Source organism: Protopterus annectens, chromosome 10.part0, assembly GCF_019279795.1.
Source record: "Protopterus annectens isolate FY-2018-M chromosome 10.part0, PAN1.0, whole genome shotgun sequence".
In the NCBI taxonomy this organism is placed as follows: Eukaryota; Metazoa; Chordata; order Ceratodontiformes; family Protopteridae; genus Protopterus; species Protopterus annectens.
The window spans coordinates 763,151,328-763,172,029 of record NC_056744.1 but is presented as its reverse complement, the minus strand read 5'-3'; the positions used below and the strand labels follow the sequence as shown (position 1 = coordinate 763,172,029).

Sequence of the window (20,702 nt, the reverse complement as noted above, 5' to 3'; positions counted from 1 at the left end):
CAGTGGACATAATCCATATGTCTCAATAACATAATGTAATGGAACACTAAAACTAAGCAAAGGCATGCATCTGGTTTTCAAGAAAAAAGTATCAGACATATTCTACTGTCACAAAACATGAATAAGAAACAATTAAAACAGCTAATGCAGCACAGACGCAGTTGAGAAAATCTTATACTTACCTACAAAGGGTCAGTGCATGTAAACATAAAGTAACATGGTGGAAAGAGTTGGGCACTAACCATATACAGCGTGCAGCTCAGTGTAAGTAGTGTATTATGCTTAGTGTCCTTGTTAGAGTAAATGTGACCTAAAAGAACAAAATGAAATGCTTCACTACAAGGCAGGTAGTCCTATGACTAAGAATTTTATGTCAAGATTAACAGTGCATGAGTATAGTCTTCACTAAGGAATGTCTGCATGTTGTAGAGTGTATATATATATATATATATATATATATATGTATGTGTGTGTGTGTGTGTGTGTGTGTGTGTATTTGTTTTGTTGTTTTGCCTGTTGTAGAGAGAGTGTGTGTGCTTGTGTGTGTGTGTGTGTGTGTGTGTGTGTGTGTGTGTTGTATATATATATATATATATATATATATATATATATATATATATATATATATATATATATATATATATATATATATATGGGTTTACTTCAAAGTATCAAAAGACCAAAAGACCACTTACTGAAATCCAAAATCCGACATGACAATATGCAAACCACATTTCTGAGAACCATCAAACCATTGAAAACATTCACTGGAAAGGAACCACTTGGCCCCCATGGGGAAGATTGGTCTTTTCCCCACTATAATGCTATCTTGGAGTTGGTATATTTAATTTGGGCAGTGGGGGGGGGGCGCAGCTCCCCACATCAGGGGATATGGGGGGAGAAGCCCCCCACTTTGGTGGGTTTTACTTGCTTTGTTGTGTTTATTTTGTCCTGGTGGCCCAGTGGTTTCTTTCCTGGTGAATGTTTTCACTGGTTTATCATGGTTAATGGAAATGTGGTTTCACTATTTTCGTCTCGATGATTTCAGATTCGAGTAAGTGGTCTTTCAATACTCTGAAGTAGAATCATATATATATATATATATATATATATATATATATATATATATATATACATATATATATATATATATATATATATATATACATATATATATATATATATATATATATACACACACACACACACACACACACGCAAACACACATACACATATATAAATATTTATATATATATATATATATATATATATATATATATACACACATATATATATATATGTGTGTGTGTGTGTGTGCATGCGTGTATTTGCATATGCATCCATTACCATATAGGTGTGCAGAACTGTGGTGGTGGTGCTGCGGTAGCGTTGTCACCTCACAGTTAGACGTTGCCCATTCGATTCTCAGTTAGAGCGCCTTCTGTGTGGCGACATGCGTGAATAGGTGTTCCTTCATTGAAGGTTGTGCGTTAGGCCCGGCAAGCCAGCGCGTAAAAATCTACTGCCAATCATTAGCGGACCGGAGTTCCGCTGTGGCGACCCCTAACTGGGAAAAGCCGAAAGACACAACAACCATGTAGGTGTGCAAAGTGTTGCATCTCTCCTGATGTTACAGCAGTATCATTTTTCTAGAGGTAACAATTCAGTAAATCACACTGTAGTTTAGTGCTGTTTGTTGATGTTATCACATACTTATTCATGAGAACTTCCTATTTGGAGACTCTTTTTGTATCTCTTTTCCTTGTGTAATGTATTTCAGGGAGCTGTGTTACTAGGAGCCTCTAGCAACTTCCATGTCTGTTTCTACAGCTGCAGATCTAGATTTTGCTATCAGTTTCTAGTTTAGATCTCTGTTTTTGTATTCAGCCTCTAAAATCCATATGTGTTACACATGAAGTTCTAAGCCTGGTTAAAGGCATTCAACAATGCATTGTCAACATTAAATATTTAAGAGCTCATATACACAGACCACCATCTGTGATTAACAGCATACTATTTGGACTCACACTTCTCCAAATTCTGAGAAATATTCTCTATGTGAAAAAAATTGGAAGTGACATTTAATTGGTAACTGAACTCTGGATTACAGAACTGAAGAATGATAATTATTGTAATCATTGTGTTGCACAAAGGGGTTGAGTATAACCAGTTATCTTCCTGAATTTTTTGGTCAATTTTATCTTACACTGGGAAATCCCTTGTTCCTATCTGCAGTTTGATATGCTTATAATATTAACAATTCATTTTGCAATTGGAAGTTACTCAAGTTCTGCCTGTCATTAATATTCTGCTGTTTGCTCCCATCTATGGATCAAACACTATTATAGCATAGGAGGTATGCAGTCTTATTAGTGCCTGTAATTCCAGAGTGATCACATATTCCTTTCTCCATGAACTAGTTTTAACTTTAGGCTGTAGGCAGGTGTACAATGGAAGGAAATGTCCATCTTTCTTAAAGCAGGAATCTTGCAAAGTATGCCTCACTAATAATAAGGGAATATGGAGCTCAGAGAATGCAAGCAAATGATGTTAACTGTAGATGTTTATCTTAACACCTGAACTGCAGTGATGAAAACATGCATAAATCAAACATTTAAGCTAATGTTATTACATTTCAGTGCTAACATGACCTTTTAGGAAGATATCTTTTTTAATGAGAACCTCGCCCAGGTGAGGGTTGCCAGGATTCTCCACTAGAGCCAGACCAAGGGTTTGTGTTCAGAGATGAGTGCCAGTAAGATGGCAATATGGGTACCAGTGAGTGACCCTCTAAATATCAGTAACAAATGCATGATTCTAGGGTTTGTGCAGGAAAGACAGAATTTGTTCTGTCTAAGAGATTCCTCTATTCTCCTTATCAGTGTAATCTCATAATTCTCCTTATCAGGGTAATATCATAATTCTTCTTATCAGAGTAATTTCATATTTCTCCTTATCAGTGTAAACTCATAATTCTCCTTATCAGGGTAATTTCATATTTCTCCTTATCAGTGTAATCTCATAATTCTCCTTATCAGTGTAATCTCATATTTCTTCTTATCAGGGTAATTTCATATTTCTTCTTATGAGTGTAATCTCATAATTCTCCTTATCAGGGTAATTTCATATTTCTCCTTATCAGTGTAATCTCGTATATGGTATATTAAGTAACAGGGAATGTAGGGTGCAGGACAACTTGAATCATGTAAACAAATATACTCATTGGAGGTTTTATAGTAGCAACTGCCTGTTCTGAGAGTCTGAACTCCCACCTCAGATAAGGGAGTAGGTCCTGTATAAAGTTAAGCAGCGTGCTATGCTATTCACCTGATAACTATGACACAAATGACTCATAACCATGTCTGTGCACATATCATGCTATACAGTATGCACTACTTCCATCAGTGTTACCCACTAGCACTGATGCCTGCTTCCAGTACTTACTTTCCTACAAAAGTGTAACTCATCAGCCTTCTACTTCAGGTGCGGTACTGCAAGCCATACCAGAGAAGTGCTGTTATGCCTGCAGTATTATGAATAACAAATGGGTGGAGCTGTGAGTGATGCTACAGTCCTCATCTATCATGAATACAAATTCCTAATCATTCACATCTATCCTTCTGTAAATGTATACAGATCATCTCCAGTGCATGCAACCTCCAGCTGTGTTACAGCAGGTCATATAATGAAGGGGTAGCACAAAGTTTACTCTATGAACATTCTAGCTATCATTGTCCACAGTACTGCCCACTAGCCAAATGCTGTATATGCTGTGCTGACTGGACACTACTGGAGTACATGAAGGAATCCATGGTGGCTTCATCAAGTTTCAGTATATACTAGGAATAGATAATGTGAATCATGAGGATGGAATATTTTATTTGTCTGTTTGTTTACCACCCTTTGGATGTGACATTAAACCTTGACCCCATCTGCCTGAGTTGGTGGTAGCACAGGTGGATGTAAAAGATTCCATGACACCTACTGAAAAGATTAGGGAAGTTCCCTGATGTCCTGGCTGAATTTCCTCAATTAGTATAAGTACCACCTCGGGTCTCCCCTGAAAAGACGCTTCTAGCCTGGTGGGACTAACCCGTTCAACAAAGGTAAATAAAATAAAATAAAAATAAAATAAATTAATGTAAGTTTGTATGTATATGCACATTTTCATTTGTAAATCAAAATCATCTGACTGAGTACCAAAAGAGCTCCTTTCCAACAAAAGCCATGGGAGAAAAGACCCACAGACAAGTATAGAAGTACAGTACTCTACACAATAATAGTATAAGTTTACTAAACATGCAGACAAATATAACATTCTTGGTATGCACAAAATAACAGTGAGATAATTATCATGTATATGTCATATATACTTACAGTGAACATAATTAACTTTCAGCATTAACATTTCATGCATCTATTACAGTTGTCAAGATCATTATGTTGGATAAATAACAACACACTGTCTAATGCATACAACTGAGTACCTACACTTACACTCTTTTGCAGTTGTAATAATATTCTAAGGTACACAAATATGATGAAATGTTGAAATCCTGGGTATGATTAAGTAAAATAATCTGATCTACAAAATTGTATGCACCATGCTAGCTGCTTTAAAATGCTCATGCCTACATTATTTTATGTTGAATATTCTTCAAATGTGTTTTCATTTCAAACATGCTAAACAATACACATAGTGTATAGAATATGATGCTAAAATATAAATTTGCACTGTTAATTCAAGCTATTTGTGAAAATGGATGCAATGTGGAGCTTTTCTCCCTAAGCTGCCAATAAAAAAGAGCTTTGCTTAATTGGGTTTTTCAGTAAACAAATGCAAGTAAATAAATAACACATAAAGATGACAACCCAGACATTTAGCCTGCCACAAAGAACAAAGTAGCAGATTTGGTACTTTCTCCTGATGGGGGGAGTTCCTTTGTAATGGCCAGGATGCAAGTTGTTAACCATTTGCCAACAGGATATCAGACTGCTAAAAATATCAGGCTGGATGAATGATATCGAACTGTAACTAAATATGCAGTCCTAATATCAACCTTTTGTATAAATGATCCATGTAATAAACATCTCATAATTTAAAACAAAGCCTTTAAAAAGGAAAACAAATGAAAGAATGTTGTTACATAGACAGTTGGATGAAATACAAAACAAATATGCAATTTTTAATCTTTTTAAATCTATGAGCTTATTACCTTCAAAATAAAGCATACCCCAAAAATCTAAGTAAGCCTTTAAGCTATACTTATCAACATGATAAAATTATATGAATGTGTTTATTGCTACTTACATATCTTTCCCAGTCAATTTCTGCATAAAATCCATTTGGGGCACCATTTGTCTTTTTCTGCTGCATAAAAGAAAACAGAACATGATAAGGTGGAATAAGTATTTCATTATTATAGTAATTGTACAGCAGCAAAGCAGTATTCTGGGAACATATTCTACTAAAAAAAATGATTCCATGTATTTTGTAATACATTCTAGCTTAGACCTGTATATTGTCTTTATGCTATAAAGAAAGCATTCTTTGGCATGTTAAAGCATTACTTTAATTGAAAGGCAGTGGTTAAGAAACTGAATGCATTTGGAAATCACATTCTTGTCTTTTGTTAAAATGTTTTCCTATACTCAAAATTTGATGAAAATAGTTTACTGTTAGCCAAAAAATTAATAAATTGATATCAAAGACTGCATGCCGCATGTTAAAATGAAGTCTGAGTATTTGCATTGTATATTCCTGTGCATAATATGAAAAAAGTGTTATTTTACGCTAAAAACAGAAATAATATCAAAACGAGGTTGCAGCCAACACAATATAACTGAAATCTCACAGTCCTCATTGCACATTGGAATAGCACTGATATGAGCAGTTCTTTTCATTTTCAAAATATTATTTCCAAAAGCGAGAGAGATTCTTTAGAATTACATACCACATAATTGTAAAGTGTTGCATAGCAGTTTTGCTTTTCCTGTTTACATAATGGACCTTCAAGGCATTCTTTTCTCAGAAAAATAAATCGGTAGCGCAGTTATTTACCAAAATAAGTTATAACTCCCTCCTGCTAAATTTTAGCTTTCTCATCAAGAAGACTCACTGGTAGCAGCTGTGTGTTCACAGGTAATACTAGGCTATCTGCCTTGAAGGCCATTCTAAGCCTAGCCGATAACTTTTAAGTCAGAATCAAATGCTGCACCTTGTGTTTATGAGACCTTAACCTCTATGACAAGCCCATTGTACATAGGTGAATATTAGACTAAGTGTCCTGAAGTTATCTGTAGTAACCAACAGTACTGCTGTATTCTCCATTTCATAATGTATATACAAGAATAAATAGACCTTGTCTCATACATATCAGAAAGGATATGTCAGTTGTTTTCATTTGCAACCATAGAAAAGGGGGATTATACCTTTAAACACGGACTAGCCAAGCATGTGTTTTCTATTAATGAAAATGATAAATAATTATAGTCACAAAACAGAAATGTATGGTTGTCACTGTACATGTTCACTGGCATGCCTAACTACACAAGTACGGCAGGTGTATTGGAATCACTACACCATTGGAAAGTATACTGCGGGAGTGATCAATAGTAATCATATAACTGATGTTAGGGCACACATACACTTTTAAGAATTGGAAGGCTGTCATTACTATATGTGTATGAAGGAAATTATATTGACGGTGTTAGGGCAATGTATATCAGTTCATAGGTTTATAGGTGTGTACTAGGCTAATGGCCCTGGGGCCTTTACAAGCCTAGCCATAGGATTACCCTGGCATAGTGCCACCCAACCTTAGTTTCCAGTGCCTCTGTCAAGTACAGCTACTGGAGTTATCCCTGGGTGCATTTTCTGTTTCCCATCCACTCATCAAGATTTCTTTTGAAGACGGTCAGCGAGGTGCTCTGCTTGACATGTATGAGAAGTCTGTTCCATAGCATGGGCAGTCTCTGGGTTATGAACCTGTCCCTCCAGCATGTTCTGTTAATTGTGGTAATGAGGCTGAGATCTCTGGCGTGTGTGGTGTGGAGGGATTGGAATTTCTTTAGATGTAGCATTTCTAACAGAGCTGAGTCAGACATGGCTTTGTAAGTCAAGCAGAGATCGCCTCTAAGTAGGAGATATGATATAGAGAATAGCTGGAGTTTTTTGAGTCTGTCCATAGAGGACAAATGTTTAAGGCCTATGATCCTCTTTGTGAGGTACTTTTGTGGCCTCTCCAGTTGTTGCAGGTGTCTAGTGAGGTACATGCCAAATGGTGCACTGTACTCGATGATTGGCCTAATGAGGGAAGAGTAGAAGGAGACAATGACTTCTTTCTTCCTGGATGCAAACCCCTTAGTAATGAGGTGTTCCACATAGAAGGACTTTCTGACCACAGTGGCAATGTGGTAATCAAAAGAGAGGTTGCTGTCAGCCTGTGTTCCCAGATCTCTTATAACGCCTTCTGTGTTCAGTGAACTACCATCAATGTGGTAATTCATGGGAACTGGGTTTTTCCCAAAGGGGATGACGACACATTTTTTGGCATTGAGCTTAAATCCATGGTTCTGACACCAGTCGTTGGTCTCAGTGAGGCCATTCTGTAGGATGTTAACATCACTTGGGGAGTTAATAATAGCTCCCAACTTGCAATCGTCTCCGAACTTTGTCAGCCAGAGTCCCTTCGTGTTGGCCTAGACTTCAGAGACGTAGAGATCAAACAGGAGAGGATCCAGGACTGAACACTGTGGGACTCCACTTGTGACTAGTCAGCAGTCTGACTTGGAGTTAGCTACTTTCACACTGTGGACTCTATCTGTGAGCCAGTTTGCAGCCCACCTAGTGATATAGGGGTTGATGCCAAGCTTAGTGAGTTTTTCTATGATTCCTGAGTGGAGAATGGTATCAAAAGCCTTGGCCAGATCAAGATAGGCTGTATGAACCACCTTGCCTTCATCCACACCTCTGGTGACTGACTCAAAGAAGTCGACCAAGATGAGCAGGCATGATCTACCCTTCAGAAAACCAAACTGTGTGGGATCCAGAGTTTTGAGATTCCCTATATCCTTGTTTATTAGGTTTATGATAATGTGGTCCATAGCTTTGCATATCAGACTCATCAGGCTAATGGGGCGATAGTTCCCAGGGGCTTTAGTTGCTCCTCCTTTGTGGAGAGGGATGACTGTAGCAGTGCACCATTCGGTAGGGACAAAGCCTGAGGTGAGGCTGTGATTGACCAGGGCACACAGGTGAGGTGCTAGTTCACTCTGTAGTTCATGTAGAACACAACCAGGGATATTGTCAGGTCCCATAGAAGCTGTATTCTTGGCCTTGGACAGTGCTGTTTTAACCTGTGCAGCAGTAATACTGGGTGCCTGCCAATCTACTGGTATTGTGATTGGTCCTTTGGGGGGGGTAAAGTTGGCACTGAATCTGTCGGATGGTACATTGGCAATATCTGTTGGCTTGGTATAGGAGATACCATTGTGCAGTAGCTCAGAGCAAATCTGGATATTGCCATGGAGATTCTTTACATAACTATAGAAGGCCTTGTGGTTGTGTTTACTATCTGCTGCAATTCTGTTTTCATAGCTAGCTTTAGAGGATTTGATGAGGGATCTCAACTTTTTGTTGAGGCTGATAAGGGAGTTTTTCCTGTCTTGGGACTTCACCTTATTCCGCATCAGTTTCCTCCTTCTGTTGTAGAGTTTGTTTACAGCAGGGGACCACCAGATTGGCTTTCTTTTTTTGGAGGAGAACGTCTTGGTTCTATTGGGTATGGCGAGATCCATGCATTTGTCTGCGTGTTCATACAGTGCATTGGTGTATGATTCTACGGTCATGCAACTATTCTCCATTTGCATGGGTGTTGTGAAGTTAGCCACCTCTGTTTTTAGGAGCCCAAAGTTAGCTTTGGTGAAGTTTTTCATGGTGGTTACCTTTGCAGGGGGTGGAGGGTGGGAGGGATGTGGATTTCCAAGGTGATTAGTTTGTGGTCGGATCTAACCAGGAGGACTATTGGTGTAGAGCAACGGTTGCTCATGTTAGTAATGACCTTTGACAGTGTGGAATATTCAGAAGAATCAAGTTCACCTGTCCAGTCATTCCACTAATGTTATCAAGTGATGAAAAAAACATTTGTTAAGCAACCTGCATGTTGAGAATGGTAGAATGTTAGTGACTGTTCATGCATTCTGTGAATGTATATATGTATGTATGTATGTATGTATGTAGCAAAATGCATCGGAGCGTGACACATGCACAGAGATGTTACATTGATCAGGATTTAAACAGAATAATGATCTGATAAACATATTTACCATTTCTCTAACTACAGCAGATGTGACATACTTATATGTAAAATGAGTCATGCTAGTGTGGCATATGTGAAAATACATATAAATCAAGGTACAAATCAAGTAGTCTACCCCCTGACAGGCTGTATTTTTGAATGTCATGATGTATATCAATATGCCTAGGATGTATTTCTGTGTATATTACAAATGTACAGGTAACCCACATAAGATATGGACAAAATAAAAGTCCATGTCAGCAGTATGCTGTTAATACATCAGCTAAGGGGCAAATGTAGCAAACGCCAGGCTAAAAATATTTCTGACTATGATGCATTTGTATTGTAATCAGTGAAATGACATGTGTCCTTCCTGGTGTAACTGCCATGCCAGACATGCTGACTAGAATAAATTGTATTAAACTACAGATGTGAGCCTTGTTAAAAACAATAGGGTCATAGGTGTTTAATAATTGTATGATGGTACAGTAACATACAACACACGGAGGTAAAACATTAACATGTATTACTAAGTGACCTGTTGCAGATTTAATTGCACACATACCAAATGTACTCTGTAGGTCACTAGCTCCATTGTGTGGACAATGACAACAGACCACATTAAAGAGACTCATTCAATTAAGTTTTGCAAAGAACAACTAATATTTCCTGAAATTTATTGCTGCAAGGTTTATTTGCTAAATAATGTGCATCTAATACATCATTATATTGGCCATACACACAAGAAATTACAGCAAACACTACCATAACATCAAGTAAAAAAAGTGAACACTCAAGAAAGACACATAACACAGGCCCACTCATGCTTCCTGATGATTTTACAGCATGCTGTACAGTAGGAAATGTTATATACACCCTCATGTCCTATACAGTTCTACAGTGTGAACTAAAGAATTGCAGTAATACCTGAATGTTTGTATGAAGACATGCAATACAGAGCATTATTATCTGGAAAATAAGTGATACCTGTGAGCAATCAATGACATACTCAGCATTTGCATCCTGCCAGACTCGAACACATGCCAGGGGAGATCTCATAGAGGTGTGTATCAACCTTTGATGCCACAGAATTTGATTGTGTCATGAAGAATACCCTTCAGGGGACTATGTTACTGTCCTATTGTAATGGGTATAGATACCCTAACTTGGAGTGTGAGACCTTGAAAATGTGGCCTTCTGACTGTGCCATAACTACTTTCTTTGCCTAATCCAATCCTGTTTGACACATTTATCTGACAGGCAGACACGTCCAGATTCAAACCCCTGCCAGTCATACTACACACTCTACAGAGCTGTATTGACTGTGTATGCCACAGGATATAGTAATGGAGCCTGCCACAGATAACAAAAATCAAGGTCTAAAGTAAAAAAAAAGACTTTTGATGTTAATTTAGACAATATTAATTTGTCAGAGTGATAAAAAGGGGTCCCTATGTTAACGTTCACACAAATGTGAACAGTGCAATATCAATATTGCTTGACCAAGCCAGACTTTTCCATCCACATTGCTTTGTACACACACACAATCCCAGATTCAAACTACACTCTATTTTGCATCAATGTGCTATACAAGTCAGTACACATTGCATGTGCCACAGGAATACTTGCACCACAAGAATTCCGGACCACCTGTTTCACTGCCACGAATTCACCAAATGTGTTGAAAGTTGTTGTCCAACATAAAAAATGAGTACAAATAACTTGATGCAATGGTGTTTCTGTCATGTCAGTTGTTCTTTGCTGGAATTTAACAGTTGCCAGTGTAAGGCCACAGGGTAATGAAATAAGTATGAATCAAATGAGCCACAGCGGAAAGCTTAACACAACCTAAGACTCCACCTATTTGAAGTCATTACATCCTAGGATTGTGTTGCAAACCATTTGTTTGAAGTAAAGGGATGAGGACGGGCTCTCCCACTGTAACTGTACACATTACGGCTGTAATAAATGTAACATAGCAGTATACTGACACACAATTATTACAGTCTGTTGAGAGATATTCATGTATTTGAAGACATCATATCATCTTATTGTTACAAGGCATACGTGTGCCTGTAATTTGGTTAAAAGAAGGGATGAGGACGGGCTCTCCCACTGTAACTGTACACATTACAGCTGTAATAAATGTAACATAGCAGTATACTGACACACAATTATTACAGTCTGTTGAGAGATATTCATGTATTTGAAGACATCATATCATCTTATTGTTACAAGGCATATGTGTGCCTGTAATTTGGTTAAAAGAGTGGTGTGATACGTCTCTTAGTCACACAATATTGTACCATGCTAGGTGTACCCAAACACACATGATGCATAATGCACTCATCACTGAGACAGTAGATCCCCCAGTCATGTAGAATGTGTTGATATTCATGGATCAGAAATCATGGTTTACTAAGGCAACATCAACAAACAAACATTGTTTTATTTCATCATACCAGAAGTGAAGGCTACTATTACTATTAGAAAAAGACAAATTTCATCATTTGGCATAATCAGTATTAAACAAAGCATTTCTCTGTGAAAAAATGAACAGATGTTTTTGTAAGAAGAATCCCCAGCTATACATTTACAAAACAGATAGGTGGGGTGGTGACAGTTTTACCTGGAGTACATGTACTTTCACAGTCATATTGACACAACTAAGTCTAAAGAGTAATGACTGGATTTGAACTGATTACCCAAGATAACAAAGTAGAGAACTTTGCCTGAATTGCAACCGCCATAAAAAATGTTGGTTTACAAATTTGGTAGTGCATTTTTGAATGGATGACATCACCATTGTTCAAAAGGATAATGGTATTGTTAAAAAGGAAAGTGGTGACAGAGCACAATAATACTGTACATCTACATATCCTATATGTATTTGATGCCTTTTCTACAGAGTACAAGAGAGAAACAGTGCTGGATTCAAACTACCTACCTATCTAGTTACACAGTCTAGAGGCCACTGTATCATCATAAAGCACCACAGGAGAAGTTGTATTACAGCTGTGAGACAGCTGTTTCTTAAAAACATTATCTAATCGGTGTGTTTCCAAAATTCTCCTAAGTGGAAGTGTACATAATGAGTGCTGTGACGGAGCCAACTGTAGATGACAGAACATGCAGTCACATTATTTAAGCAATGCAGGATTCTTACCACCTACCTATTTAGTTACACAATCCATACAAAACAGTATCAACTGGATGTGTTGCAGGAGAACTCTTGAATTCTATAATGAGAGAGTTCACTTTTGAAAGGATGACCTTACTGATGTGTTGCAGAGAAGATGTTTGTTGTAAAAATGGTAAAAGTGGAATAAGGGAATGAGGGAATCCACTCCCAGTTTAAATGTTTCTCTTGAGTAGAAGTAGAAGTAGATATGACACTTCTGTTGATGAAGCTATATGTATTTAACACTTGAGACACACATACAAGTTCACCACTGTTAGATTTGAGCCACCCACCTATTTAGTTTCACAACCTACAGACCATCATATTAACTGCAAGTGCCACAGGAGAAGTCTGACTTCTGTAGTGAAAGAGTGCAGTTATGAAAGGATGACCTCATCCATGTGTGCAGAGAAGATGTTTACATTAAAAATGGGATAAGGGGTTTGGGGACTCCTCTCCCACTTTAAAAGTTTTCCTGAGTGAAAGTACATACAGCACTGCTGTTGAAGAGCCTATATGTTCCTGACACACACACACACACACACACACACACACACACACACACACACACACACACACACACACACTCTCATACACAGATGAATCTACCTCTGTTAGATTTGAAACCCCTACCTATCTAGTTAAAAAATCTAGAGAACACAGTATTAACCACAAGTGTCACAGGATAATTCAGTTTTATAGTGAGGGAGTGCACTTATGAAATGATGACCTCATCATTATGATGCAGAGAATATGTCTGTGGTGAAAGTGGGATATAGTGATGCAGGAATTCCTCTGTCGGTTTAAATGTTTCATCTGATTGGAAGTAGACACAGCACATCTGCTGCTGAAGTCATATTTAGCTGACCCTAGAGCCACACACAAACAAGTTCACCACTGCTAGATTTAAACTACCTGCCTGTTTAGTTAACACAATCTTGAAAACACTGTATTAAACAAAAACACCACAGGAAAAGACATATCTACAGTGAGAGACTGCACTCATGAAAGGATGAGCTCATCAGTGTGTTGCAGAGAAGCTAGTATACATCACAGGTTTGGGTGAAAAGAAGTGTATTGATAGCCATGAGTAACAGCAAGGTGCTGATCACAAATAATTACATATTGTTCACATATCTCATCTATGCTGTCATTCTTGTACAGTGCAGTAGTGAGAGTTCTATGTACCTGTTTTACATGATGGTGTTTTGCTGACAACCACACTTGTGAAACAGTGGACTGACAACCAAGCATTCATGACTGTTCATCTTGGGATGATTGCATGCAAACAGTAATCATTTATTGTATCATGATCAATGATGTTTGCTTGTGCTTGGGCAATGTGCAAGCAGACAGGTCAAAATATGACAATGTACTGCTGAAAATCACTGATGAAGTATGTGTGGAAGATCCCTTACCATTGTTCATCATTTCCAAGTGTTAACTGTAGGTGTGCAGACATAACTTTACAGCGTGAAATGTTCAGTAAACATTACAGTTAAATCCATATATATTGACTACCCAGTCCATTACCACATACATAAGTAATGCAAACCACTAACACTACTTTTATTATTTTCAAAATCTCTTCCTGAAGTTCCCCACTGACAAGCTCATTTGCGCAGCTGATGGCAAAGTATTGTCTCATGCTTAATGATATATTGATTTGTTGAATTTAGACCAGGAATGAATTGCTCCATGCCAGCCTGAGAAAAGCAAAAATTAAGATGCAGAAATATGGACATCCTTTGAAAATCTGTATACTTTCGAGATATTGCTCTGTACAATAAAGTATTTCCAATCTAGATCAAGAATGGGTAGGAGAGTGGAAACATGATGAGGATATAAGGAGGATATTGGTGGATTAATAGCATATGTAGCACAAGTTATACATATACTATTAATATGGAAAACATTACATAATTGTATGACATACTTCTGAATTTGAATCTTTGACAGTATAAAATGGTAGTGTACAGATCAGAGTATTATCTCAGCACCACATAAGAGCTCATACTTTAGTAAGTTTAGATTGCACATTGTAAGGGACACTGACAACAGTAGAAGAATGGGGCTAGGTAGGCAGCAGCCTTCATCATGGTTAATGTAGGCAGCAGCCTTCATCATGACTATATCAGTTGTAACATCCATTAGACTGTACGTGATATCCATAGGGCAAGTAGATATAGAAGAGTAACTATATCACACTTTATTACTTTTATTCTGTTTCTGTTTTTTTTCTATAGTGCAGTGGATTTAAGCATATATACGAACAATGCTAACTGTACTAATGTGGTCTATGGGAAAAACTCACAAGATTTTGCCATAAGATGTGAGCTGCCATTTACCATCAGTTAGTACTGCTGCTTGGTGCCAGGCATCAGGCAAATGCTGAGGATGCAGACTGGTAACACAGAAGGGAGTAGAGAGATAGATAGGGGATAGGGAGGCAGGGAGCAAGTAGTCTGTGACAGAATCAGGATCATGGTGGCACAATAAAATATGTAGGCAACAGTTATACATAGAGTAGTCTTGTAAAGATAGTCAGTAACAGTTTGACATTGTTCTAGAACCCAGGACACTATGCAAAAATGAGTCTATATATCTGATTAGTATCTCAGCACCACACAAAGTAACTCCTTCACAAAGTTAAAATCATACAATTGAAGGGACAGTGACAACTTGATGAAGAAATGAAGGATGTAGACAATAGGCTTCTTCACAGTAATGCCAATAGCAAACTCCCATAGGATGAACATTATATCCATTAGCCTAATAAATATACAACAGTAAACAGTGATGACACAGAAGGGCTGAAGAGTGAGAGAGAAAGAGATAGAAAGAGATATACCAAGAGTTGGTTAATGGGACATTTAGGGCAATCTTTATAGTATGTTACTCATTATTAATCTGTCATTTGCTGTAAATGATGTTTGCTATAAGGAACAAGCAGGAGTTGGAGAGTAGAAACATAATTAAGACATCAGACAAATAATGGTGGATTATTAAGTCTTCACAAATACTTTAGTGCTCTGATGTGAAAACTGGTTCAGGCACTGAGGTCTCTCTCTTATTTTATTTTCCTTTTCTTGATTGGTTCATTACATGCTGTCATTTGAGAGAAATAAAGATAAGATGTTTGTTCTTACACACATACTAATAATATAAAATAACATTAAATACTAGTTTGCCATACTTACACAATCAAACCCCTTACACTAAGCTAAAACATCAGTCTACAGAGAGGTGAATTAACACAACACAGCAGAAAGGAACTCTAACTTCATGACAATCATCAGCCTAATAAGTGTTACAGTAACAGTTTTAAGGTAGTGGTTTTATTCTGTATTCCTATAATGCAGAGGGTTTGAAAACATTTGCACAGAAACAACATCACTAGTGTGGGCAGTGGCAAAACATCACCATTTGTTTCCATAGGACGTGAAACGCCATTCACCATCAGTTACTGCTGGTGCACAATGCCAAGCTCTGTGCAAATTCTAAGGGTAAAAAGTGAAGAATTTTGATGAGCTATTTATGTCCATGTGTGTTCTGTGTGTTTTTATTTTTTTACTAGATTAAGCATGTGAAAAAGGGGTTGATTGGACAATGTTAAGAATGGCGGTCAAGCAGAGGGCAGGACACAAGGGAAATAGTACAGTAATTTGCATGATTGTTGTGAGAGAGCACCGTAACTATCCACTTTGTCACAGCATGATGGCATAATTGTACTCCGAGTTTGATAAATTGGAGAGTCACCACGCACTGGATGGGTGACAACAAAATGTTGTTGCATAGCTAATTGAACCAAATCAGCTGGGTCATGATGACCTATAGGTGAAGTGGAGAGCTATGTATGAGGTGTAATTTTGTTGCGGGACAGGTGCTCATATTTTTTATTTATTTATTTATTTATTTATTTATTCACTTATTTATTGAGATAGACTAGTGTTGGAGAAGGTGCTTTGGAATAAGTGGGTCAGGTAGGTAAGTAGGTAAGTTAGGAATCAGGTGCTGCTATACAGGACGTACAAGATAGACAAGGATGGTGATGGACACAAAAGGTAGGGGGACACCATGACTGTGGATATATATAGGTACATTGGAGGCACCTACATGTACAGCTAAAACAAAGTGAGAATCTAGTTCTCAACCTCATTACTGTATGTGACATTGATATGGCTATCTGACACAGGACCTTTTCAACTCTACCAATTCAGGCACTAAGGCCTCTCTCCATTACATCCTCCACCAGCCCTGTCAGCTCTTGATAGGAGACAAAATCACTACTTCCACTAGTACTGCTCTTGGATGGTACCATTGTACCAGCAGATGGGGTCGAGCAACAAGATGCAGATTGAGCAGGTAGGCAATAGTTGTGGAGACAATGCTGACAGGTTGCACCCCAGATATGACTGGTGTCTGTGCTGCCTGTGGTGGTGCCACTGCAACCACATTTGGAGATCGGGCAGGCCAAACCACAGTGGATAGCCTAACTCCCTGCGCTGATGATCATGTTATTTTCAGGAGCAATATATCCCAAAAGCTAGCTAGCCAGCTAGCTAACTAACTAACTAACTAACTAACTAACTAACTAACTAACTAACTAACTAACTAACTAGCTAACTAACTAACTAACTAACTAACTAACTAACTAATCTAAGTAAAAATGAAAAAGCAATAAAAATAAAAAAGAGAGATAGGGTTGTAGGAGACAAAAAAGAAAAGAGAATAAGATCAATGCCTTTTCATATTATTTTATTACTTCAATATCTAAGCAAATATGACACATAAATATGTTCACCTTTGACCCACCCAGATATGATGTGAAGGCATTAATCTAAAATAACTCAATCTCAGTGCTATTATGTAAGAAAAGGAAACATTTATTTGACTATGCCATATTGGATATCTGCTTTCCAAGTTAATAACTGCAGTTACCAACACTGAGAGGTTAATGTAATTCAGTATTACAATTAATATTTAAGAAATACTATACTGCATTAAAAAACAATTTTTGCTTCTTGGAATTGAATGCACACATGACTAAGCTGGTGTTCTTGGAATTGAATGCACACATGACTAAGCCGGTGTTCTTGGAATTGAATGCACACATGACTAAGCCGGTGTTCTTGGAATTGAATGCACGCATGACTAAGCCGGTGTTCTTGGAATTGAATGCACGCATGAGTAATCCGGTGTTCTTGGAATTGAATGCACACATGACTAAGCCGGTGTTCTTGGAATTGAATGCACACATGACTAAGCCGGTGTTCTTGGAATTGAATGCACACATGACTAAGCCGGTGTTCTTGGAATTGAATGCACGCATGACTAAGTCAGTGTTCTTGGAATTGAATGCACACATGACTAAGCCGGTGTTCTTGGAATTGAATGCACACATGACTAAGCCGGTGTTCTTGGAATTGAATGCACACATGACTAAGCCGGTGTTCTTGGAATTGAATGCACACATGACTAAGCCGGTGCACTCGTTGCCTAATGCAATTACCAAGAACTATTGGAGAAGACATGCATGCTTGATATATAAAGGTTTAGGGCTGATGAAATAGAGATTATCTGGCTTACTGCATACTTAACCTATGCCTCTATGAGGTGAGAGAGAGTCCCTCTTGATGTACGTCATTGTTCTGTGCTATCTCTTCTGCAGCTGTGCAGTAGACAGAAAAAAGATATGGAAGCATAATAAATAATTGTTTTGGCTGGGTAATCCATGTAATATTACTGACTGGTGAGAGGTCACTATACTTACACAACTGAGGGCTGTTTTCTGTCTTAAATTCCTCATCCCTTTAGCTCAGGGCATCATACTTGCACCTCCTCTTTTCACTGTATTGTTAACAACTTTGTTCCTCAGAGCTTGTAATGCCAGTTCCACTGGAGGCAGCCTTGGACAAGCTATTCCAGTCCTCAGCCGTATACTGAGATCTGGTATAATCCCCCTGCAGCAGCCTGCTGCTGTAGTGCTTGACAAGGCATGCCCAAAACATTCTGGGCTCCTCAATGCCACACCTTCGTTCAATAAATGGAACACCATCCTCAACTACACCAGCCACTTCTACAGACGAACAGCTAGAACTATGTGTCTAAATTGATGTCCAATTCAGATCTCACATGTAACAGTCATTACATAAATATGCACAGCCTTGCCAGCTGCATTTATGTAACTGAAAGCACAAACAAGCTTGATAGAGACACTGGCAGTGATTATTTCCAAAAACAATGAAGGTGTGAAATAGGATCGTGAGATTTGGCCATGTGTGAAGCTCAGCCTATTTGTATATGCTCCTATGTTAAACACTGAAATGCTTTAATGATATTTCTTATAACCATTGTTTGTTGCAAGTAAAATGGTATGGCTTCTTATATATTGGTGTATTGGGAGTTAAACACTATCAAAATGTAGTAGTACCACATTCAAATCAAACCCATGAGAAAAAAGAAGGATACAATGCTAACCTTGGCTTAGAAACTGTCAGTACCACTGTAGAACTTCCTTTTTTACATGTTCGTTTGAGATATACTACTTTCAAAAAGAGTGGAGATGCATTTAGAGATGCCTAAATTTGTGTGACTTAAACTACCCACGGTACTAAAGTTGTATGTAAAATGCAGTATTCGTGGTTGCAAATACATTTCAGATGCATGGCGTTGCATGAGCATGTATGCATGCAATTGCACACCTCTTGGGTTATATCTCATATGTACTGCATATGACATACTGCACTAAATACATAATTACGATATGCGATGAGTTATGACAATTGTAAGAAAACTGTTCTATACATCATGCCTACGCAAGTGCATTTAAATTAGCTATCAGCATTTTCATGGTTAACATACTTTACTCTCATGATATTGGACTGATATAGCAAGCATTAATGACAAAAGTATTTTAAAAATCATATTTATGATAATAATTTGTATTTTGTGTTACATTCCTTACCAAAAGTTTGTGACAAATCTCATTCTTATCCTGTTAGTAAAAAAAATATAAGTAAACTGGATTTGAACTCCATATTATCTGTCCTCTTTCTATAAATTCACTTCACATAGACCTGTGCCACAGAGGTAGTTAGCTGAAAGGTGAATTTTTTCACTCAGTACTGTCCAGAGTGTTGATGGCAGAGCAAAAGCACCAGGCCTGTTTGTGCTACAGGAGGAAGCCCAAATTAAATTTTAATTTTTGCCTTCAACGGAGAACCGTGTTTGTGCACTGTCAAGTGGTACACAAATGCACAAGGCAAAAAGAGGAATAAAATAAGTATAAAGTATAAGTAAAACTAAATCAATTAAAGGATAAATCTAGCAATGTACTGAGCACTTACAGCATTAACTTGGTACATTTATCCATATAAAATCTGCTTGCCACATCAGAAGTAGCATTTCTGTTACACATCATGATTTCATGTAATGCCAGTTCTTTAGAAAGGGGAGACAACAGAAAATTACATTAGCTCATAACTGACAAAGTTATACACAATTAACATTGATATATTTTAAAAGATATCTGTTAATGTCAGGATGACTACAAGAGAGATACAGATAAGTAATTCAGCATATATAACACATATTTCCACATTAGTCATGGTAATGCTTTGTTTTCTCACTTCATAAAATGTTATATGTTACATCGTTCATAGCACGTTATTAATAAGAAGAGTTGAGTTTCCAGCAACACATTTCTGATAGTTTATAAAGATAAGATTTTTAGCATTCATCCACACAGACTTTAGCTTGTTCATTTCACATCCAAAATTGTGTTCAATATTTATTCTGAAAAAAAATGGATTTGAACTCTGCATTGCCTGTTCTTTTTCTGTAAACTAAGTGCACTTACACCTTCTGCCACCGAGTTAGGTAGCTAACAGGTGCATTTTCTACACTCCGTATTATTCAGAGTGCTGACAACCATGCACCCGTGCCAGGCTCGTTTCTGATACAGAAGACAAACCAAATTCAGTTTTTCATTTTTTGCCTTCACTTGCCAGCTGCTGTTGTGCAGTGACAAGCAGTGCACAAATTTACAATAAAAAAGAAAATAAAAACACTAACAATTGATAGGAAAATAAAAACAATCACAGGGTATATCTAGCAATGAACAGAGCGCATGCTACATTAAACTGACACATTCATCCTTTTTACATCTGCTTGCCACATCAGAATTTTAATTTCTGTCACACATTATCAGGCCTTTACA

General features: G+C 37.6%; 1 protein-coding gene across 10 annotated transcripts in view; it reads right to left on the bottom strand.

The window, feature by feature from the left end:
- The window catches only part of SGIP1 (SH3GL interacting endocytic adaptor 1), a 1,172,197-nt gene that overhangs the window by 639,820 nt on the left and 511,675 nt on the right, over positions 1-20,702 (bottom strand). For all 10 annotated transcript variants that reach the window (XM_044085575.1, XM_044085576.1, XM_044085579.1 and 7 more), the window contains exon 4: positions 5,313-5,372. In XM_044085575.1, the coding sequence (XP_043941510.1) occupies positions 5,313-5,372 (60 nt within the window). The remainder of the gene's footprint in view (positions 1-5,312; positions 5,373-20,702) is intronic.